The 23,571-nt window shown below is 41.0% G+C and overlaps 1 protein-coding gene across 1 annotated transcript in view; it reads right to left on the reverse strand.

The window, feature by feature from the left end:
* Positions 1–807: 807 nt before the first annotated feature.
* The window catches only part of atp6ap1a (ATPase H+ transporting accessory protein 1a), a 39,958-nt gene continuing 17,194 nt past the window's right edge, over positions 808–23,571 (reverse strand). The window contains exons 3-11 of the mRNA XM_020609158.1: positions 22,872–22,946; positions 22,505–22,698; positions 14,975–15,015; positions 13,881–13,966; positions 13,612–13,758; positions 11,903–12,060; positions 11,382–11,432; positions 5,995–6,232; positions 808–1,892 (exon numbers count right to left, since the gene is read on the reverse strand). Of these exons, the coding sequence (XP_020464814.1) occupies positions 1,683–1,892; positions 5,995–6,232; positions 11,382–11,432; positions 11,903–12,060; positions 13,612–13,758; positions 13,881–13,966; positions 14,975–15,015; positions 22,505–22,698; positions 22,872–22,946 (1,200 nt within the window). The 3' untranslated portion in view covers positions 808–1,682. The remainder of the gene's footprint in view (positions 1,893–5,994; positions 6,233–11,381; positions 11,433–11,902; positions 12,061–13,611; positions 13,759–13,880; positions 13,967–14,974; positions 15,016–22,504; positions 22,699–22,871; positions 22,947–23,571) is intronic.

Below are 23,571 nucleotides of genomic sequence, written 5' to 3' on the forward strand. Positions count from 1 at the left end.
GAGTGTAGTTGGGCACCCCAGCAGAGAGAGAGCCTCAGCTGGAGGGCTACAAGGAATTTAGAGTTAAGATAAATCTGCAAGAGTGACAAAAAGGCTGAGAGATGAATGGCAAAAAGTGGCTGACAAATGAAAATTCATAAGTATAATTATTATTCATTTAAAATCTTAATGTTGCCACAACTGTATGTCCACTACTTTGACACGAATGAATGGTCATAATCTCCAGGCACATGCTTACCTGACATCCACCAGTGCCATTTTAAAAGCGGAATTTTTTGACTGCACATGGCTTTGTGGATATATTTGACCTCCTGCTGCTGCACTGTGACCAGAGGATGTGGAGAAAAATACAGGGCCTGAGGTTACTGCATGTCCAGGAATGTTCCTGTACAGGAAACTCACTGTTTTACCCGACTGGGTCTAACCTACAAGCAGCTGGCCTGTGAAGCCCCCCATGGCGGTGAATGTTCAGCTCATCAACGCCGGATTCCCCTGGAGCACAGTATCTGTTTGTTTTGACTGCTTGAGGCCAGTGTGTCTGCTGCATGTGATGTGTTGCTGGTTAACAAGTGGATCAATGTTGGCGCTACTCTGCCTGTTGGAATTTAACTACTTTGGACTGGTGTATGTGGTTGTGTAGGGGAAGAAGCAACGACCAACGGTTGGATTTACCAACCTTGGAGCTACTTGAAAGGGAGTGATGTTTCCACTACTCAGTAGGACTTAACGATAAGTGTATATAGTTAGAATTGTCACAAGGCTGGAGAAGTTGCATTATGTTAAAATATGGGATTTCTCAATTACCCACTTTGTTTAGGGTGTTACTTTTTTTATTTCCTTCGGTACATATACTGTTTACCTATCTATGGAGGAGAAATTCAAGTTAATTAATGCTGTTAGGGTTCATCCATTTTCATATTCTGGCTCAAACATGTCAAGTAGGATTTCAAGTATTGTCACTGTCGAAAATGAAGCTTATTTGTCAGTGTATTTTGTTTATGCGCTGTCCTGGCTTCCTGACTGGTAGCAAGAGCTGTGCATATTCTGAGCTATCCTCCCGTTTTTAGGAAGAGGCTCTCGGGTTCTATCATTCTGAAATAATTACAGACTATTTGGAGTTAGGAGGGGTGCAAAGCTAATCTAGAGGTACCCAAGATTAAACATTTAATGAAATACTGGAAATGAGCATGCAATGGGCTCTTTAATCAATATAGTGCCATTTACAGCTACTATCACAAATCTCTTAAAAATCTCTTATGCAGAAAAGTGAGTATTTTTCCATCCATTTCATTAGATGAGTGAGAATTCTTAAAATATTTTCACAACACTGTCAACAGTGTTGGTGTTAAATAAGCTTCTGGAGTTTAAGCATTGTCAGGTATTACCTGTTAGACAAACTTTCTTACCACTGTGACTTAAATTAAATAATGCCCTAACTGGCATCTGAAAAGTAGACTCTTCAGTCTCAGGATGCACATTTCCTAGTATAAAGTGGCACATTATAGAGTGATTAATAAACCCTTTTTCTGATAACATCATAATTATTCTCTATAATGCCCAATACAGATGAATGGATACTTGAATGGAAGGAGAGGAATGGAAGCTACACATTAAGAGGAGCATTTGGGGGACAGAAAGGAGAAAAGTTGGAGGGTGAAGTCAGCGGCTGGGCTGCAGCTGTGTTACTCTGTCTGGGGCACAGAGATGGCTGGGCCCTTGGGGTCATCAAAACGATCCATAGTGTGGAGCTGCATGATCATATGCAGGCCATAGGTGAGTACTAGCACCATGAGAAGACTGGTCATCAGACCCATCCAGATACCAGGAGAGAAGAAGCCTGCACAGTCACTGGCATATGAGAATTCACTGCCAGTCACATTAAAGCCCTGGATCTGTGGAGGAAAAGTAAAAAAAACCACTTACCATAAAAATCTTACTGGTAACACTTTAAGCGTCTCTATGTATTGTTTATTGTGTATTTGTTAAAACACCTTGCGTGGACCCATAAGTGTAGAACACACCTTTAACTTCTATTTACTATATGTTGATTCTGAGACTGCAAAACGAAAACAGTCTCAGTTTGTGATAACATCTGTTGACCACTGTATCAACATAGGGACAAAAGCTCAAGAGAATAACTAACCCAAAGACAAGGTTTATCAAAAGTAATAACTAACATGCTCACTTGTTCTCTGTGGTCTCTACACGTCATACCACATTTTCACACACAACTTTAGGAATCTCACTGTCAGCATGCTACTGGGTGGGTGGGGCTCTGTGGCAGTGAAGGGCAGCTCAGCCATTAGGACCCTCCTAGGTCTATATTACACTTACAACTGATAAGGTTATGCACACAGTCTTATTATCAACCTCAAAACCCTATTTCACAGTATGTACTCATGTAAATACTGAACTTGGGTCATGGTAAGCATACTGTATGAAGTAAGCAGCGACACTTCTTCACAAAAGCCAAGATTATCAATATCATTCATGGCATTTACCTCAGTTCAGCTGATTTGTGTTCTAACAGTTGTTCAATTTGCACCAGCTTGTTGCATTTTTCTTTGTGTCTCCTCCTGAGGGCGTTGCGTTAAAGATAATATTTCTTTTCAGATGACAATAATTAGCCTACATAACTAAATGTTGAGAAAAAAAAAGAAGTTAAGGATTTGCTATGATGATTATTTCATACAGTAGTTTTGCTAGTCCTTGTTTGTTAAACACTGTGCAAAGATCTTGTTTGCACACTAGTGCATCCAGGTACTCGGGCTACTTCCAACTAGGTATTCAAGCTAACTGCTAGCCTACGTCTGTGTACAGTGTTGGTGTAGCGCCCAATGTCACCCTCGGCCTCAGCAAAAGTGGTGGTCGTCATATTAGTAGGTTCAGGGGTGGTACTGGTAGTGGTGCAGCTGGTGCGATTTAGCACAGAAAGCCATGATGGATAACTGCTGTCTGCATCTAATAGCTGATTTGTGACTAGCACTGTGCTTATGGGACCAGAGCACTGATTTGCTTATCCATCAAGGATAAGCTTACTCCTTTCTTACAAACAATGTGCCTGCTGGTTGTTCCAGGTGATGGGCCATGGTTCATATTCAACCACTTGTCCAAGAACATGCGTCCCCATCACATCTGTTAGTTTCAAGTCAGCATAGCATTTAAGGTGTAGTTGGTTACCTGACACCCATGTTGACAATAGTCAATAGACTGTGTGCATGGAAAAAGTGTGAACTCTTCAGATGTCATCAAGTTTAGCCTGGATTTATTGAAGTAAATCCCCGCCATAATGTTTGAGGGTGCACTAAACACATTTTGAGTGGTACTCCGTTTGCAACTCAGCATTTGAGAGCATGCAGGCACATGATTGTAAGCACAGAATCAGATTTGAAAGCATAAACCCAGCCATGTGTGTGCTTGTCTCCGAGTCTGTCTCCGACACTGGGTTTTGTGTGAAAGTTTGGCAATGCCAAAAGTTTTGAGAGCACACAAAACAAATTTCGAGAGCTATTTGGTTTGCAAGTCAGAATTCAAGAGCACACAGGCACAGATTTGTAACAGCAGAATCACATTTGAGAGCAAGGGGGGATCCTGTTGCTTACTCAAATCATCTGTTACATGATTCTGTCCTCCCTCGTTCTCAAATCTGATTCTACTCTTACAAATCTGTGCCTGCACACTCTTAAATTCTGATTTGCAGACCAAATAGCACTTTAAACTTGTTTTGTGCTCAGACTCAGACAAACACATGCATAGCCTTGGTTACGCTCTGAAATCTGTATTTGCACTTACAAATCTGTGTCTGCACACTCTCAAATGCTGAGAATGGAAAAAAACAAAGTCCGGAAGATTAACACCTATGCCCTGCCGGTCATCAGGTACCCCGCTGACATAATAAGCAGGCCAAAGGAGGAGATAGAGGCCACTGACATCAAGAGAAGCACTATATATATGTGTGTGTGTGTGTGTGTGTGTGTGTGTGTGTGTGTGTGTGTGTGTACGCAACAATGGGTGAATTAATGAATTAGCTCTCAAGTGAAACCAATCCTCAACCTTTTCTGCCACTGGGACACAAACCACTGACCTGTCCTTTCTGTTGTGATATGAAGGGCTTCATTGAATGACAGACATGCTTTTATCCACCACTGAATTCTACACCAACGTGCTATTATTATGAAAGTGTATTTATCTGCGCATAATTGAACACTTTGAACCTTTGAGCCAATATGCCTCAAATGAATCCTCAGCTCCCACATCAAAATAATTATTTCTAAACAAACCGTGTTTAATCAACTGCATGCCTCTGCGACACTCTCCATCTGGAGGATGCTGTGTGACAGCTTCCCTTAAATTACAAATATCAATCTGCCACAGTGGGAACTCAGCTGTCAGAGGCCTTATGGGGGCCCATGTCAAAGCAGCCAGCCTTCAGAACAAAGCCATCAAAACGCTTTGCTCACTAGATGCTTTGTTTTCAAACAACAACGTGATCATCTGGTCTTAGTTCTGCTGAAATCCAATAGCAGAAAGGCAAGGGTTTGAACATTTAACTGAACTGAAGTTGGCCCATGTGTGTGGTTCCAGGTCAGCTCTGTGTAGCTCCACCCCTCTCTGGCCCCATGGCAGGGACCGACAGACGTTAGCACCAAGGGTTTCCAATATGCTGTGTGATCAGCGGGGCTCCCTAAGCGTGCTTCCCCTGTTCATCACCGGCTGTTTGCCCACAGCAACACTACACCCGCTTATTGATACACTTCACTGCAGGATCGCCTTTGAGTGCTCCTTGGGAAAGCAGTGGGTCCATGGGGTGATCTAATTCAATCAGCATTAGGGGAAAACACACACATCATTCATCACCAACACAGGATTAGTCCGGGAAGGACCAAAGAGACTCTACCAGCCCTTCCTTCATACTAGATGACTATTAACATACAAATAAATCACCCTGCTGTGATTCTACTGGGCACTGAGAAGCTCAGTGAACCTGGTACTGGGTACATGCATAGTGCTATCACATAAAGTTATTTTATACACACTGTCATGCACAGAAATAGATACTGGGCAATCATAATCACAAAAACATTATCCAGTCAGTTATTAGGAACACTGTAGATGTCACAGCTCCCACGGGGTTAATTTGACTTTCACTTAGGCTGCACATTGGTTTTAAACTGTGTTTATAGCAGGTATGGAAGCCACCATGGTGAGCATCCCTGTGCATTATTAAAGCAAAGAATCTAAGCAGAAATTGCAGCAGGAGAAATGCATTTAGTGACCACAACCATCAGCATTTTAAATGTGACTCAATGGCACTCTAAGGCACATTTATAAAATAGAGCATTGAGCGTAATTTTTGGCATGATATGAGAGTAAATCCCAGAATTCAGCTGTGGATGGTAACTCTTGGTATGAACACAAATTTGTATTTCCCAAAATGTCAAACAGTTTCTTTATATTGTTAACACAAAAAATATCACCATCACTGAACATTTTTTCTAATTTGCTGGTTTTCCACTTGCAGTAGGTGGGTTTCCATCTACCCGTTTTATTAAATTTGCAAAAAAACTTCGGTGGAAATGCTTGAAATATCACAAAATGTCTTTGTACCTGGCTGACATGAAGAGCTGCTGTACTGAAACAATAAAACAACAAAACGCAATAGAGACTTGGCAAATTAATCATGACACACGTGACAAATGTGGACTGAAGAGAAAAAAGTGGCAGACCAACACAGATCCATGTGGTGCGAACAGGAGACTAATGATTGATTTTCAAATTAATACATCAAACAAGCAAAATACCATGCCTGGATGGAAACATGCATGCAAACGCATTTTCTGATGCTGATTTTCTAGAAAACGATAAACATTTGTGTGACGTGAATGTGTCACAGTTAGTGACAACTAACCTCACAAAAAATAAGCAACTGAACAAAGAATGATATAAACAATGGAAAATTATTTTAGAATAATAATAATAAAAAAACTCATTTACCTGGAAGTCTTCAAAAGAGACCCTCCACTGACTGGCCGGATCTTTGAATGAGCGTGGAACGAGGAGGGGCCAGCGGAAACTTGTGACAGACTCACAGCGGTATGAGTACTCAGCAGGGGCATAAATGTTTCTGCTACCATTAAATGTGGCTTTGGTCCCATCATACTCCAGTTCCACAGTGTTAAGTGTGAACCAGTGCCGGGCAGACACTTTGTAGTGACGCTGGCTCATTGCAAAGCTAGAGACACACACAAACATAAATATGCAGATTTATACAGTAAATGGTTCAGAAGTAGGTGGTGGTATGTTTCTGCTTCACACTGACTCATCTTCAGTAGCATTAGTTCTGATTCCCAATTAAAACAAAAATAAGATGTACAAATACACTGTATTCCCCCCCTTGGATGTTTAACCTTTTATTGATTTTATAAATCAATCATGGTCAATATAATTAGGCTATTTTGACAAATAAAAATATACAAAAAACCCTCTTTAATGTCAAAGTGAAAACAGGTTTCTACAAAGTAATGCCAATTAAATAAAAATATGTAATGGGAAATAAGTGATTTCATAAGTCAGTATTTAGTAGATGCACTTTTGGCTGCAATCACAGCACTGAGTCTGTGTGGATAGGTCTCAAATCAGGCTTGCACATCTGGACACTGCAATTTTACTCCCTTCTTCTTTGCAAAACTGCCCAAGGTCTGCCAGGTTGCGCAGTGATTGGGTGTGAACAGCCCTATTCGAGGCCAGCCACAAATTCTCTATCAGATTGAAGTGTGGGCTTTGACTCAGCCACTCCAGAACACTCACCTTGTTGTCTTTAAACCATTTCTGTGTAGCTTTCACTGTATGCTTCGGGTCATTGTCTTGCTGGAAACTAAATCTTCTCCCAAGCTGTAGCTCTCTTGCAGGCTGAATCAGATTGTCCTCCAGGATTTTCCTATATTGTGCCACATTCATTTGACCTACCTTTACAAGCCTTACAAGGTTGGCTGCTGAGAAGCATCCTCACTGCACGATGCTGCCACCTCCGTGCATGGTGTGTTTGTGGTGATGTGTAGTGTTTGGTGTCCACCAAACATAGTGCCTTATCTGATGGCCAAAAAGCACCATTTTAGTCTCATCAGGCCAAAGAACTTTCTTCCATTTGACCATGGAGTCTCCCACATGCTTGTTGGTGAACTCTAGTCGAGATTCAATATGAGTTGTCTTCAGTAGTGGCTTTCTTTCTGCCACACTCCCATGAAGCTTTGACTGGTGAAGAACCCAGGCAACAATTGTTGTATGCAGAGTCTCTCCCATCTCAACTGCTGAGGCTTGTAACTCCTTCAGAGTAGTCATAGGTCTCTTGGTGGCCTCTCTCACTAGTCTCCTTCTTGCACAGTCAGTTTGTGAGGACGACCTGATCTAGGAAGATTGAGACATGTGCCATATTCCTTCTATTTCCTGATGATGGATGTAACTGAACTCTGGGGGATGTTCAGTGCCTTGGAAATTTTTGTTGCATCCATTCCCTGACTAATACTTTTCAATAATCTTTTCTCTGAGTTACTTGGGGTGTTGTTTTTGTCTTTGTGGTGTAATGGTAGACTGGAATACTGATTAACTAGTGACTAGACCTTCCAGACACAGGTGTCTTTATACTACAGTCACTTGACACATTCACTGCACTCTGGAGATCCCCATTTCACTAATTGTGAGACTACTAGCACCAACTGGCTGAACCTCTGTTGAATTAGGTCAGTCATTTTAAAGGGGATGAATATTTATAGAATCACTTATTTCCCATTACAGGTTTTTATTTAATTGACATTACTTTGTAGAAACCTGTTTTTACTTAGACATTAAAGAGGGTTTTTGTAATTTTTTTTGTAAAAAAAAGCCAAATTGACTGAACCATGATTGATTTATAAAATCAATAAAAGGGTAAAACATCCAATACTTTTTATAGGCACTGTATGTTGTGCAGTAGTGTTGTCACAATACTGGCATTTCTAACTTCAGTACAATACATTGAAAACATCAACATCTGATACCATTTCCCACACCGTGGGGAAAAACTGATACCCGAATGAGGATTGAGAGCATATAACATGATGAGCTACGACTTTCTTTAATTGGCTAGTAGCAGAGAACAGCAGAATGACTGTAGACCTATAGGGCACAATCTCCATGGGGGACCTGGGGATACACCCCAGAGAGGTGGAAAGTAACTAAGTACATTTACTCAAGTACTGTACTTAAGTACAATTTATATTTACTTGATAACTTTAGTTACTAGTTTACTTATCTGAATGAGATTACTAAAACAAATTACAGAATAATCATAAGACATTGATCTTTGGTGTAAAATTCGCAAGCTGCTCAGCACTATGTAAAGTACATGAGGTAGTTAACACTAGTTCCACCATTACCAGCAGCAGCATTTGCACTACTGTCCATGTGCATCTCAATCTCACAACTATCTGACAATCTTCCTGCTATTATTTGCACTACTGTCACTGATTGTACATGGTGTACCGTTTAGTTTTTATCCTAATCACTTTGACTTAGTTTTCTTATTCTTTTTAGTCTATTTTTATTCTATTTTAGTTTCCTAAATGGTATGGCATTCAATACTAGGTGAGAGAGAAATGGTATTTCAATTTTCTGTATGTCCTGCACATATAGTGATTTCACATTAAAAATCTTTGACCTGTTTGAGCTCAAATGTGACAAATGTGTACACAATAATACATCAATAGGTATAATCCAATAATATGAAATAGAGTAATATAAAAGTAATATTCTGCATAAAGTACTTTTATTTTTGGTACTTTACGTATATTTTTATGCTACTTTTGTACTTTTACTCAAGTAATATTTCGAATAGAAGACTTTTACTTCTAACAGAGTATTCTTACACTGTGGTATTGCCACTTTTGCCTAAGTAAACAATCTGAGTACTTCTTCCACCATTGACACGCCGCATTCCCAAGATAAGAAAAATGAAAATTTGTATCCCCAATATTTGTCATGACCAGTCCTCAATTGCCTACTAAGGTTGTAAGAAAATACATGTTCTCCACTCAGAAGTGTTAAAAAGCACCGAGTGTTCACTGAGCTCCTCCTGCTTCATGTTGGTTTACACGTCAACCAACAACAGTGAACACAGCAGCTGTGCACGGGGCTCGTGACTGGTCAGCATGTGCCAAAGTTTGGCCATCCTGTGCCTTGCTTGTGTCATATAGACCTACAGCTGATCACTCCCAGGTAAAACAAACAGTCTGTTTAAATCCCAGTATCACTTTTTGTATGATAGATATAGTGGGGAAAATAAGTATTTGATCCACAAGCAAAACATGACTCAGTACTTGGTGGAGAAACCCTTGTTGTTGGGCAAGCACAGAGGTAAAATGTTTCTTGTAGTTGGTCACCAGGTTTGTGCACATCTCAGGAGAGACTTTGGTCCACTCTTCTTTTCAGATCTAAATACTTAAGGTTTCTTGGCTGTTACTAGGCAACTCAAAGTTTCAGCTCCCTCCATAGAGGTTCTATGGGATTAAGGTGCTGGAAACCAGCTAGGCCACTCCATGACTTTAATGTACAGTACTTCTTCTTGAGCCACACCTTTGTTGCCTTGGTGGTATGTTTTGGGTCATTGTCATGCTGGAAGTGCCATCCACAACCCATCTTCAGTGTCCTGGCTGAGGGAAGGAGGGTCTCATCCAAGATTTTACAATACATGGCCCTGTCCATTGGCCCCTCAATGTGGCCAAGTTGGCCTGTACCTTTAGCAGAGAAACAGCCCCAAAGCATAATGTTCCCACCTTCATGTTCTTAGGGTCATACTCAGCATTTTTCTTCCTCCAAACATGACGAGTTGAGTTGATGCCAAAGAACTCAATTGTGGTCTCATCTGACCACGGCACTTTCTCCCAGTCCTTCTCTGAATCATTTAGATGTTCACTGGTAAACTTCAGACAGGCCTGCAAATGTGCCTTCTTGAGGTGTGGGACCTTGCAGGTGCTGCAGGATTTCAATCCATGGTGGCACTTTTACCAGTGGTTTGTTTGGTGTCTGTGGTCCCAACTGCCTTGAGATCATTCACATGCTCCTCCCGTGTAGTTCTGGGCTGATCCCTCACTTTTCTCATGATCATCCTTACCCCATGAGGCAAAATCTTGCATGGAGCTCCAGACCAAGGGCGATCGATGGTTAGTTTGTATTTCTTCCATTTGTGAATAGCCACTCCAACAGTTGTCTCCTTCTCACCAAGCTTCTTGCTGATGGTCATGTAGCCCATTCCAGCCTTGTGCAGGTATACTATCTTGTACCTAATGTCTTGTCCATGGTGGTGAGGTTTGAATGGAAGATAGAGAAACTCTGTGGACACATGTCTTTTATACACATAACGAATTGTGGTTAGGAGCACCTCCTGAAATTGACAGAACTAATTTGTGCACCACATAAGCACATACCCAGTCTGTGGGAGCCAGAATTATTGATGGTTGGTGGGGGATCAAATACTTATTTTACTCACTGAAATGCAACTCAATTTATAACATTTGTATCATGTGCTTTTTTGGTGATATTCTGTCTCTATCCTTTAGAATAAACCTATGATAAAAATTATAGACCCTTCATTTCTTTGTAAGTGGGCAAACCTACAAAATCAGCAGGGATCAAATAATTCTTTTCCCCACTGTATAAAGTCTGTATCTGCTGCTGATCATTATATCTGATGTTTGTCTCCACGGCCCCTGCTGGAGATGACGCTCTAGTTTGTCAGTCTGAATGATCAGAGTTTCATTCTGTCACCAGTCTTTTGCAAACTGTGTCTGTAGTCGACACTAACGGTGTTGCTGTGAACCGTGCACATTATCAATGTGTTGATCAAAACACTCACGGGTACAAATTCCGTGAACTGGAGCATGCACTGCGTGTGACACACATCAATATCAGTATCAGTTGTGTTAACACCTACTGTTAGCATTGCTCTGTAGCATCACTCAACAACAGCAGTGTTGTTTTCTGCCATTTTCTTTGTCAACCAAAACAGTCACGGAGCAGAGGTTCTATACATCTCATTTGTAATGAGCTAACACCACAGCAAAATCTGCAACATACCACAGTCTGTTGGTAGATAAAAAGTCAACTGGAGCAAACGAGAAGAGCGATGAGAGACAGGCAGCACCGTGAGTAAGTGAGAGGAGGTGGAGCTGCGGGTGTTGCAGTGGTGTGTGTGTGTAAACTCACTGTTTGACAGAAGAAAGCGTGCAAGAGCACAGCTGAAATCTGTGTATCGGTACTATGGAAAATGAATACTGAAACCTTTTCACATATTCAGAATCAATGTGTATCGAAAAATTGATATTTTTGACAACATTAATGTGCAGACTTACATCAGTTTAAAGGTGCGGTGGCCGAGGACATTCTCATAATTAAGAACCAACCTGCAAAAAAAGACATGAAGTGAGATAAAGGAGGAAAAAAGAAGTAAGGAAAAACCCATCTGTTAGAGAATAAAGTGCTGCAGAAATTTAAGACATTTCAAACTCTGACAAAATTTTTACGAAATGTTTGTGAGGCCCTGGGCAACCCAGTGGACAAACAAATTTTGGACAGCGATTCACCAGTTTTTCAAAATTTTGTCTGCTCCGTGTTCTTTTGTAGTATGACCAAAGATCAACATAAAGAACACAGTGACTGACAAATCCTTCTTCTGGGACAGTAAAGGCCCTAAAATTCACAGTGTAAATAGGCCTTACTTGGCCTGAGCATTGTTATTCGTAACAGTAACTGTTCACTACCACTGAATGACATTCTTCATTAACCTTTATTAGCTGCTTTCCTAAAGCCCCCCAGAGCTGAAAATACACAAATCTAATCAAACCTGTCAGGTAAATTACAGTCCTGATCTTACTTTGCTTTGGTTTTGTCACAGCTTGAACCTTGGAGTTTGGGGCTGACACCTTCCCCAAAAGTAGATGGAGTCAGGTCATGGTCCTCCCAGCGACCGCTCCGAAGAATGCCCACTGACAAGCCTTTTGCCCACAGGAGTATACACGTGTCTTGGCCCTTCTGTAGAAACAGAAAACAGCAGCAAAAAGAAGAAAAGAGAAGAGCGTCAAGGAATTATGATTTATAAAGATGAGGCTGATGATATTCTGTATTGTCTTACTGTCAACAAATCCCATGAAATGACCAAAACCAACAATGTGTTTCTACAACCACAAATCAGAAAAAGTTGGGATGGTATGCAAACTCAAAATTAAAACTGAAAATAGTGATTTATTAATTATCCCTGTCCTGTATTACATTGAAAACAATACAGCAGCACATTATTTGATGTGATACTTCATCAATTTTATTCTTTGTACAAAATAAATACTCACTTCAATTCTGATGCTGCAACACATTCCAAAAAAGTTGGGACGGTTGCATTTCAGGGTCAGTAATGGGGTAAAACAATGGGATGATGATTTCATTTGAAATAGTTGATGTCAACAGGTGACGGGATCATGATTTGGTACAAAGTGGCATCTAGAAAAGGCCGAGGCCTTCAGGAGCAAAGATGGGCTGAGGACCACCAGTTTGACAACATATGTATGAAAAAATGTTCCTCAAAGAAAGATAGGAAGGAATTTGTCACCCTCTATGGTGCAGAACATCATTAAAAGATTCAAGGAATCTGGAGGGATTTCAGTGCATAAAGGGCACAAGACTCAGCTGGATGACCGAGCTCTCTGATCCCTCAGACGGCACTGCATCAAGAATCGTCATCTTTTATAATCAATATAACCACATGGGCTCAGGATTATTTTGGCACACCTGTGTCAGGCACCACAATACGTAGTTACATCCATAAATGCTGCTCAAAACTGTACCGTGCCAAAAGGAAGCCCTATGTCAACAGTGTCCAGAAGCTCTGGGCTCGGAGGCATCTGGGATGTGCCATCACACAGTGGAAACATGCATTGTGGTCAGACTAATCAGTATTTCAGGTTTTTTTTGGAAGGAATTTATGCCGTGTGCTCCAGACCAAAGACGAAAAGGACCATCCAGCAACAAGTCCAAAAGCCAGGGTCTGGCATGGTCTGGGGTTGCATCAGTGCCCTTGGCAAAGGTGACTTACACTTCTGTGATGGCACCATTAATGCTGAATAATATATAAATGTTGGAGCAACAAACGCTGCCAAGGCCTGGCTGTGGAGGAAAACGGTGCGAGTGCTGGACTGGCCTGCCTACAGTCCCGACCTGTCCCCAATAGAGAATGTTTGGCAGATTTTGAAATGCAAATTACTTCAACAAAGACCCAGGACTGTTGTGCACCTTAAAACTTGTTTGCAAGAAGAATAGGACAAAATGACACCTGACACAATCATCTGGTGTCCTCAGTCCCTAAATGTCTTTTAAGTGTAAATGCTTTACTGCTACTTACTACTTTTTTGGAATGTGTTGCAGCATCAGAATTGCAGTGAGTGTTTATTTTGAACAAAGGATAAAATTGATGAGGTATCACATCAAATTATGTGCTGCTGTGCTGTTTTTAACATAATACAGGACAGGGATGATACAAATAAGAAAAACAAATACCAAATGCAATCAAAAGATATAACTAATTCAGTCCACCTTAAACTCCACTGGACCATAGATCCCTGGCTTCTCCTTGATCTTATGCTGCCTCTCCCTTTCTTTCTCCCTCTCCCTGTATCCACCTCTGGCCTGCAGTAGAGAACGTCCTCTGGCCAGGCCTGGTTCCATCGAGACAGATGCTTCCTGTATAGATGGACGACGACAGTCAATTAAACCTGAAAATATGAATTAAATCTACTTCATAACAACAAAAAACTTACTAATGTTCACATGTGAACAGAGTGAACACTGAATCACAAACTAACCCTTGAGGGCCGCAGGGCTGTGTAAATGGCTGTGTATGGAACAGACTGGGTCTTCATGATGCTCAACACCTGACCAATTACCTCATCTGAAAAACAATATGTTAACAGTGATGTGAATCACATTATGGCCCTCACACTCACCAGACTTTAATCCAACTGAAAACCTATGGGAGATTTGACCTGTGTTAAGACAGCACTCTCTACCAACATCATTATAATACCAAATGAGGGAATATTTTTTTTGAAGAGTTGAACAATACAGTGCCTTGTTAAGTATTCACCCCCTTGGCATTTTTCATGCTTTGTTGCCATCCCCGGTAGGCCAATGGTTAAGGTGCAGTGCTCTTACCGCTGCAGCCCGGGTTCGAGTCAGGAAGGGCATCCAGCGTAAAACACGTACCAAATGTCAACATTTCAGTATGACGATTCGCTGTGGCGACCCCTAAACGGGAAAAGCTGAAAGTGACTTTCCTTTGTATTATAATCCCAGCTGACACTGTGCTGACAAGGGCTGTAGACAAACAACCACATACGCTCACACTCACTTCCACGGGCAATTTAGAGTCACCAATCAACCTAAGATGCATGTCTTTGGACTGTGGGAGGAAGCAAGAGAATCCACACAGGCACAGGGAGAACATGCAAACTCCACAGAACCCGGAACCTTCTTGCTGCAAGGCGATAGCACTAACTACTGCACCACCATCACCCCTAGATAAACATTAGAATACAAATTAGATTAAAACATTAAATGAACATTTAAAACAACAATTACATAACAGCACATAGTAGGAACAGGTAAATATATGTATATACCTAGTACTAATACTTTTAGGATACCTATGGCAGACCGTGTTTCTCACTGTTGTGGTACTGCAGACACAGGGGCCTTTCAGAACAGGTATATTTTCTGACATCATGTAACAGATTATGCAACACTTTTACTGGGGGGGTACTTTCACAAGGCACTGCATACCAACAATCAATGAAGTTGCACTGATATCTTGTGGTATCCCATCGCCTCACTGAAGCAACTCCTATTTATGTGCAACAAGCCTTTGATGAAGACAGGCTACAGTATATGGCAGACTCACCATTTCCACTGAGAATTTCTTTAGCAGACATCAGATCAGCCCTGCAAGACAGTCAGAAGAGGCAACAGTGACATATTCAAAAAAGGTGGAAAAAAAACAGAGAGGGAATGAGAGGGATTAAGGGAAATTATCCACTCAGTTGAAATCAAAGAAGTGAGAATCTTAAATGCCATCCATTAAACAATAAACTAGGTCAAACAACCAGTGTGCAAAATACAGGGGGGGGTCTCAGACCCCATGATTGGCAGATCCCATGAAAATCTCAAAATGAAATCTTAGGGGAGTCACAGAAATGTGTGAAATCTTTTATTTATCCATCTACACAATGATTCATTTACACGCCACTATATACATTTTAAATGTTTTTAAAATAATAAAATAAAAATATAGGCTTATTGTATTCACTGCATTAATGGCACTGTACCAAAAATGATCCAGAAACTGTGTTCTGTAGGAGCACACAGGCTGTTAAAGACGCATGCATCACCCACTTTGCCACCTACAGATGCTTTTCAGACATTATAAAATACAAAAATAGACACAAAGTATATCCCCTTTGAAGAAGAAAAGGTATGTCTTTGTGAAACTTGATCATTTGAGGAAGGTGTAACTGAGTGACAGCGGTGCACAAGGTCGTACTGACTGTACCTGCTCTCAATAAAGCCTGTAACATCATTGAATGGGACATCATTATTTACCATGGTCCTTGATTATCGCTGTGTTACTTTCTTCAATGATGTGCAAGTGCATCTGGTGCCTTTGGTGTCACAAAGGAAACTCCCTGAAATGCACAATGTAATTTGCACAGTGTAAACAACCTACAGATGCAACCATCTTAAACTGCTGGCTAGGCTGCAGTTGAACCATGCCCGATCTGTGACAGGTCCGCACACTTCCCCCATCAAGCTCAGTGGACGTGCGTGTTAATGCGTACACAAAGTACGGGATTGGGTTGGAATATTTTACCCAGTGTTGAGGCTACAGTGCCTTGCGAAAGTATTCGGCCCCCTTGAACTTTGCGACCTTTTGCCACATTTCAGGCTTCAAACATAAAGATATAAAACTGTAATTTTTTGTGAAGAATCAACAACAAGTGGGACACAATCATGAAGTGGAACGAAATTTATTGGATATTTCAAACGTTTTTAACAAATAAAAAACTGAAAAATTGGGCGTGCAAAATTATTCAACCCCCTTAAGTTAATACGTTGTAGCGCCACCTTTTGCTGCGATTACAGCTGTAAATCGCTTGGGGTATGTCTCTATCAGTTTTGCACATCGAGAGACTGAAATTTTTGCCCATGCCTCCTTGCAAAACAGCTCGAGCTCAGTGAGGTTGGATGGAGAGCATTTGTGAACAGCAGTTTTCAGTTCTTTCCACAGATTCTCGATTGGAGCTCATACAAGGAGAAGACTGATCAGAGATGCAGCCAAGAGGCCCATGATCACTCTGGATGAACTGCAGAGATCTACAGCTGAGGTGGGAGACTCTGTCCATAGGACAACAATCAGTCGTATACTGCACAAATCTGGCCTTTATGGAAGAGTGGCAAGAAGAAAGCCATTTCTTAAAGATATCCATAAAAAGTGTTGTTTAAAGTTTGCCACAAGCCACCTGGGAGACACACCAAACATGTGGAAGAAGGTGCTCTGGTCAGATGAAACCAAAATCGAACTTTTTGGCAACAATGCAAAATGTTATGTTTGGCGTAAAAGCAACACAGCTCATCACCCTGAACACACCATCCCCACTGTCAAACATGGTGGTGGCAGCATCCTGGTTTGGGCCTGCTTTTCTTCAGCAGGGACAGGGGAGATGGTTAAAATTGATGGGAAGATGGATGGAGCCAAATACAGGACCATTCTGGAAGGAAACCTGATGGAGTCTGCAACAGACCTGAGACTGGGACGGAGATTTGTCTTCCAACAAGACAATGATCCAAAACATAAAGCCAAATCTACAATGGAATGGTTCACAAATAAACATATCCAGGTGTTAGAATGGCCAAGTCAAAGTCCAGACCTGAATCCAATCGAGAATCTGTGGAAAGAACTGAAAACTGCTGTTCACAAACGCTCTCTATCCAACCTCACTGAGCTCGAGCTGTTTTGCAAGGAGGAATGGGCAAAAATTTCCGTCTCTCGATGTGCAAAACTGATAGAGACATACCCCAAGTGACTTACAGCTGTAATCGCAGCAAAAGGTGGCGCTACAAAGTATTAACTTAAGGGGGCTGAATAATTTTGCACGCCCAATTTTTCAGTTTTTTATTTGTTAAAAAAGTTTGACATATCCAATAAATTTCGTTCCACTTCATGATTGTGTCCCACTTGTTGTTGATTCTTCACAAAAAATTACAGTTTTATATCTTTATGTTTGAAGCCTGAAATGTGGCAAAAGGTCGCAAAGTTCAAGGGGGCCGTATACTTTCGCAAGGCACTGTAACTTCAAAGAAGACTTGTAAAAACAATTTTGGCTGTCATTTATTAACAACGGCATCAGTGAGTATAAATAAGTACCATTTTACGATAGCACAGAAGCTGTAACTCCATAATAGCCTTATGTTATGTGGCCTAAATCTTCTGATTCTATTGTATAAAACGTGGCCTAAATAAAAACTCAACTCTGCAGTGTGAATACTGTACTTCAGCCAGTCATGCTGTGGTTTGTGTATTTTTGAGAACAAAACACCATCTAATGGTGACAGTGCAAATCAAGGAATTTAACCTTGTAAAGCCTGACGCATCAAAAAATAGCCAGAACATTCTAATTTTTCGGAACTGAGATGTTTATTAAACCTTTTAACAAAATCCAAAATATAATTCATGATTCAAAATTCAAGATTGACGATTTTTATTTGCCATATATGCATAGACAGTCCAGGCACAAAGGAATAGAGGTGCCATATTATTTAGATTATTTCTATTTCTTTTGTATCACATTTGATACATGGGGCATTTTGGGCGATTTTTTTTGCTCAGAAACATCACATATGAAATATGATACAAATGGTTTTATAGGGTTAATGGGCATGATTACTGTGGAATCTAGATAGGCTTTTATCAGACAACAGGAGAAGGGAGGCTCCTGGAAGGCTGACTGCATGCCATCTGCATGCAATTCTAAGTGGCTGCATCTGAATCCATCCATTCCTCTTCATCGGCTTCATCCGGGACTGGGTTGTGGGGGCAGTAGCCTGAGCAGAGCCTCCCAGACTCCCCTCTCCCCACAGATCTCTTCTAGCTCCTCAGGAGGAACCCCAAGGTGTTCCCAGGCCAGCCGGGAGACAGTCTCTCCGGTCTGCCCCGAGACCTTCTCCCGGAGGGTCATGCCTGGAATACCTCCCCAGGGAGGCGTCCAGGGGGCATCCTAAACAGGTGCCCGAGCCACCTCAACTGGTTCCGCTCAACGTGCAGGAGCAGCGGCTCTACTCTGAGCTCCTCACAAGTGACTGAGCTCCGCACCTTATCCCTAAGGGTGCGCCCGGCCACTCTCTGGAGTATACTCAATCATCTGAATGCTTGTTTAAAGTAAAATGTACAATGGCAGCACTTCAAGCTTCAAGGTGTCACACCCTGCTGCAATAATGTACATTTGTGCCGTAGCATGGCAGTATAATGCCTGCAGGCCACATTCAGTTTACACACAGCTGTCACACAGATAAAGCCACATGAAACGACTAAGATTTTACAGTATACCATCAGCACCATCAAGTCGGCCTACTGTAGGTCATACTTTAAAAACAAACAGATGGAATGACAAAGGCCTGTAATCATGGCTTATCTTGGCTCTATGTTTTTTCTATTAATCTATAAAATATATAGTACTGCTTGTAATGTGGGCAGAGGGAGGGACAGCTACCTCTTGTTTGTACAGTCACGTCTGATGGCTGCTGTGCAACAACAACAACCCTATCTTAAAAAAACTATGCCTGTAATGCCTGACTGATCAACAATGTGCAGGATATATAACTCATGAGCTGCTCATGTGTTGTTTTCTGCACCTCTCAGACCAGCAGTGCTCAATGACCAGCTACTGGAGCACCTCCTGACAGCACAGTCAGTTCAGCAGTATTTCCAGTATCACTGTGGCATTAGAAATACTAATAGTTATTTAACAGATCTCTGAGGCTCAAGTAGGACAGTTGAACCCCACTGTGGCTGTTCCATTTACATGATTTTCTGTCTTGGGTGTCAGACATCGAAGCAAACAAGAACTAAATACAAACAGATTTGTCTCAGCATATTGTTGTTAACTATAAGTAATTGCAAACTGGTTGCTGGTGAACTCCATATGCTATTTTATGACTGGGTCATTGTCTGACAAGGTCAACATAAAAATGGGTTTATGTCAGCAGCTGTGTGATATACTGCATTTAAAATGTGTTTGTTACAGAGAAGCTGTCTTTCTAACTGTAGAATAAGGATTTTTGTGACACCTGGTGGCAGAAAGGTGAGCAGTATATTATATTTTATGAGGCACGAGTGGAGCTGAAACACTATGATCATGCCATAACAATCCTCACGGGCACTGACAACGCACCAGAAAGACCAAAGGCAGCATCTCACACATGAAAACAGTAAAGAACTGACCTTCACAAACATCAGTATACTGTACATGTGTGACCTATACAAAAGACAAGAAATCATACAACTAGTGTACTTAAGGCAATTTGTGGATGGGCACACTATATCTCTGTATTTCTCAATTTACAGGGTTTTCCTCAGCATAAAAAAGCTTTGGTGCAGCGCCTAAGCCGACAGAATGGAAAAAGGCAACATATCAGAACGAATGTAAAAACAATGATGAGTTATATGCACTGACTTGATCTCAAAATGAAACATAAGCTGCAACAGGACAGACTCTTGTGTTACATACAATAATGTTAACTCAGTGACTTGAATTGATGACAAGATGAAATGAAACTTGCCATCATTGAGTTTGTGGCCTCGCTGCAGCTGGTAGAGAAACAGATAACACCACTATCTGCTGTTAGCTGAAGATCATTTATGAGGTAAAGAGCCATCACTCTGTAACACCACTGAATATTTAGAGTGAGCTGAGTGTTTCTGTAGTTCCAACCATGCCAAAATTAGATGGTTTCACTGGTAAAACTATCAACTGCCCTCACATCAATGATTTAAATGTGGCATATTCTGTGAGATGGTGTACATGCAAATGGTTATGAGGAGCTGTTGTCTGTCCATCTTTTATGTTATATTACACAAGAACAAATCCTGCATGTTCATTAGTGTTTTGTTTGTTTGCCTAGATGGGCAAAGGAGTACTTTCAGCTGCCTCCACAAAGAATACATGAAGAAAGCCATAATTCTTGTGAATAGTAATAATAGAGATGGCACAGTAAAGAAGTAAAGAAATTGCTAATTTAACTAAATTAGAATTAGAACTTTGAATAATTTTAACCCTCCCTCAGAATAAAAGTACCTAAGCCATCTGAAAACCAAGGGAAAACCCTGATCTACATTCTAGGAATGCACCAGTCCGCATGAAATACTAGTGCCATGTCCTTTCCCTAAATTTAAAACTCACTAGAATCCTTTTAGGTAAGCCACCGTGAGGTCATACTGCTGTGACACCAAATTCTGAGCCTGCCATGACTGAGTTAATGGAACTGTCAAAGAAAAGTTACATTGGCCAAAATCAAATGGAATAAATTACAAGAGGCTATGAAACTGGATGAGATGGTATCTTTAGCTGATTTTAAATGCGATTCTGCTCTTACAAATCTGCTCCTGTCCTCTGAAACTCTGATTTGCCAGCTGAAAAGTACTCGCACCATGTTGTGTGCACTTCAAAAATTTTTGGTGTGGACAAACTTTCACACAAACCCCAGTGGAGAAATCTGAGAGCGCAGAATCAAAAACGAGAGCATGCATGGCAGGGATTGCACTCTCAAATCTGTTTTTGCACTTACAAATTTGTGGACTGCCAAGACAAATGTCCACCCCGCCACACCAATGAAACAAATACCCCCGACTGGCAAAATTAGGCAGGGAATAATTTGGAGTGCCTGCAGAGAGGTCATCTTCCACAGCGGGACTCATTGTGCACTCATTTTCATGCCGACCATGTGGATATGCTTTGGTTAAAACAAGATATAATTTTGTTCTCATGGTGACAGGCGGTTCTTGTGTGAACTATAAAATATCATCTTCAGTACCACTTTATGAGCCCTGGAACTCTGGCTTTTTGTTTGTTTGTTTTTTTTTTAAGGTTGAGTTGGTTGTTACCTACAATTACAATATGGCCACCACATGTCTGTGTACATGTCCCACCCCTAGCTTAATCCATTTTATTGGTTTCTCAAACAGTATTCATTTACAAATTATAAATAGAAGATAATATCTAAACTTTGTAAACCAATGTCAAATACAGACACAACAATAATACCAATGACTAAATGGGGAAAAGGATTTGTCATTACCCCCAACCTTGACTTCTGGACCGAGATCTGTAATAATATCTTCTTGATGACTACCAATATAAACTTATAGCTTATACAATACAAGACTATTCACAGGACTCACATCACACAAGGTAAAATGCTTAAAATAGGTTTCACTGACACAGATACTTGTTCACAATACACTCTGGGTTGCACCAGTGATTACTTCCATGCTACTTGAACCTGTCAACCTGTTTACTCCCTCTGGGTAGCGGTGACAGAGAAACTCTCAACTGTCTTGATCTGTAGAATCCTCCATCTCCATCACTCTGCCTGCTCAGTAATATCACAGAAGTTGACCACCTATCAAGTAAATATAAAAACCACTCTCACTAGCTATCGGCAAGAAACCAATCTTTCTAAACTGGAAATCTAAAAATTCATTACACATCAACCACTGGACCAACCTTCTCATAGAATATATCACATTAATGAAAATATCATCCACCCATAAGAATAATATACCAACTTTTACTAACACTTGGAATCCGTTTCTAACCACTTTTAACTTAAACCAGATACCTGGGGCTGAGGCCACGCACATTCCCACAAACTCCTAGAAATATAACAAGCTGCTTGTTGTTTCATTATTGTTACTGTTATCTTCCTCATTGTCCATGCTACTGTTTTGAGTATATCATGCCTATCAACCAAACCAGAATAACTGAAAATATAACCTACCCCTTCTTTTTTATTTTCATTTATTTTTGTTTTATTAATATGTGTATACAAACTGTATATATAAGTAACTATAAATTGTATGTACATGACTGAAATTGCTTTATTCTTCTTTTTAAATTTTATTACTACAATCATCTGTCTACAATTCTGTCTTTCCTTTCCTTTGCATTTACTCCCCCCCAATAGAGTTGGATACACACACACACACACACACACAAACAATTTAATACCTTAATTTAATAATCTTTTGTTAATGTCTGTTGTCTCATCTACTATGTTATGTCCCCTGTCTGGTAAATGTGTTTTGTGTTGCAATAAAAAATGAAAAAAGAAAAGTATTCATTTATAACCCTTTCACTCCGATTCTGTCCAGTGTACATACCCAAGGCTGTAAGGCAGCCTGAACACCAGCAAGGCAGGTGAGGAGGCATTGAGTCTCAGTTGGCTCAGTGTCTCAGAGTCCATGTACAGAGGGGAGGTTTCTAATTGGTCCTGCAGCTGGCCAATCACTGCATTGGAAGCAGGCCAGGACACAGCAGGTAACACCAGGAGGGAGGAAGAAGACATCAGGGCCCCCTGTGGCACAGGAGAGAGACATCATCCTTCACTGGACACACCATGGTAGTGAAGTTCCAGATATTGGTGCAGAAACTTGAGACTTATGTTATCAAAGAGAATTAACAGCTCATGAGTATAAAATATAAGGACTCCAAACATTACAATGATTTTCATTATGAATCATGTCTTACCTCAAGGTTGGGGAAAACACTGTCCTGCTTGTTTCCAAAGGCTCCTCCATATATGGTGAAGTCTTCTATGCTCATCTGGAATTGAGAAAAAGAAAGAAAACATCACATAAAAAAATTCAACACAAAGTACAAAACAATGCAGTTTTACAATGATTACATTGGCTCAAATTGTAATTGATTTGGTAATGTTTGTTATTTTTACTGCAAAAAAGCTTGTTGCACTTCACATAATCAGAATTAGAATCTGCTTTATCGGCCAGGTGTGTCAGACACACGAGGAATTTGACTCTGGTACATTGGCTCTCAATATTTATGTACACACACACACACACACACACACACACACAGGTACTGCACTGAGGGTTATTGTCCAATCATACTGTCGTTCATCAGAGTGACAGCCTGGGGGAAGAAACTGTCCCTGTGCCTGGTTGTCTTGGTGCACAGTGACCTGTAACACCGTCCAGAGGGGAGGAGTTCAAACAGATTGTGTCCAGGGTGTGAGGGGTCTGCAGTGATCCTGTCCACCTTCCTTTTGACCCGTGAGGTGTACAGGTCCTCCATGGAGGGCAGGCTCACACCAATGATCTTTTCTGCAGTCCTGACTGTCCGCTGAAGTCTGTACTTGTCCTATTCGGTTGTTGAGCCAAACCAGACAGTGATGGAGGTGCAGAGAACAGACTCGATGATTCCCATGTAG

The sequence above is a fragment of the Monopterus albus genome, unplaced genomic scaffold (assembly GCF_001952655.1).
Source record: "Monopterus albus unplaced genomic scaffold, M_albus_1.0 scaffold98.1, whole genome shotgun sequence".
Lineage (NCBI taxonomy): Eukaryota > Metazoa > Chordata > Actinopteri > Synbranchiformes > Synbranchidae > Monopterus > Monopterus albus.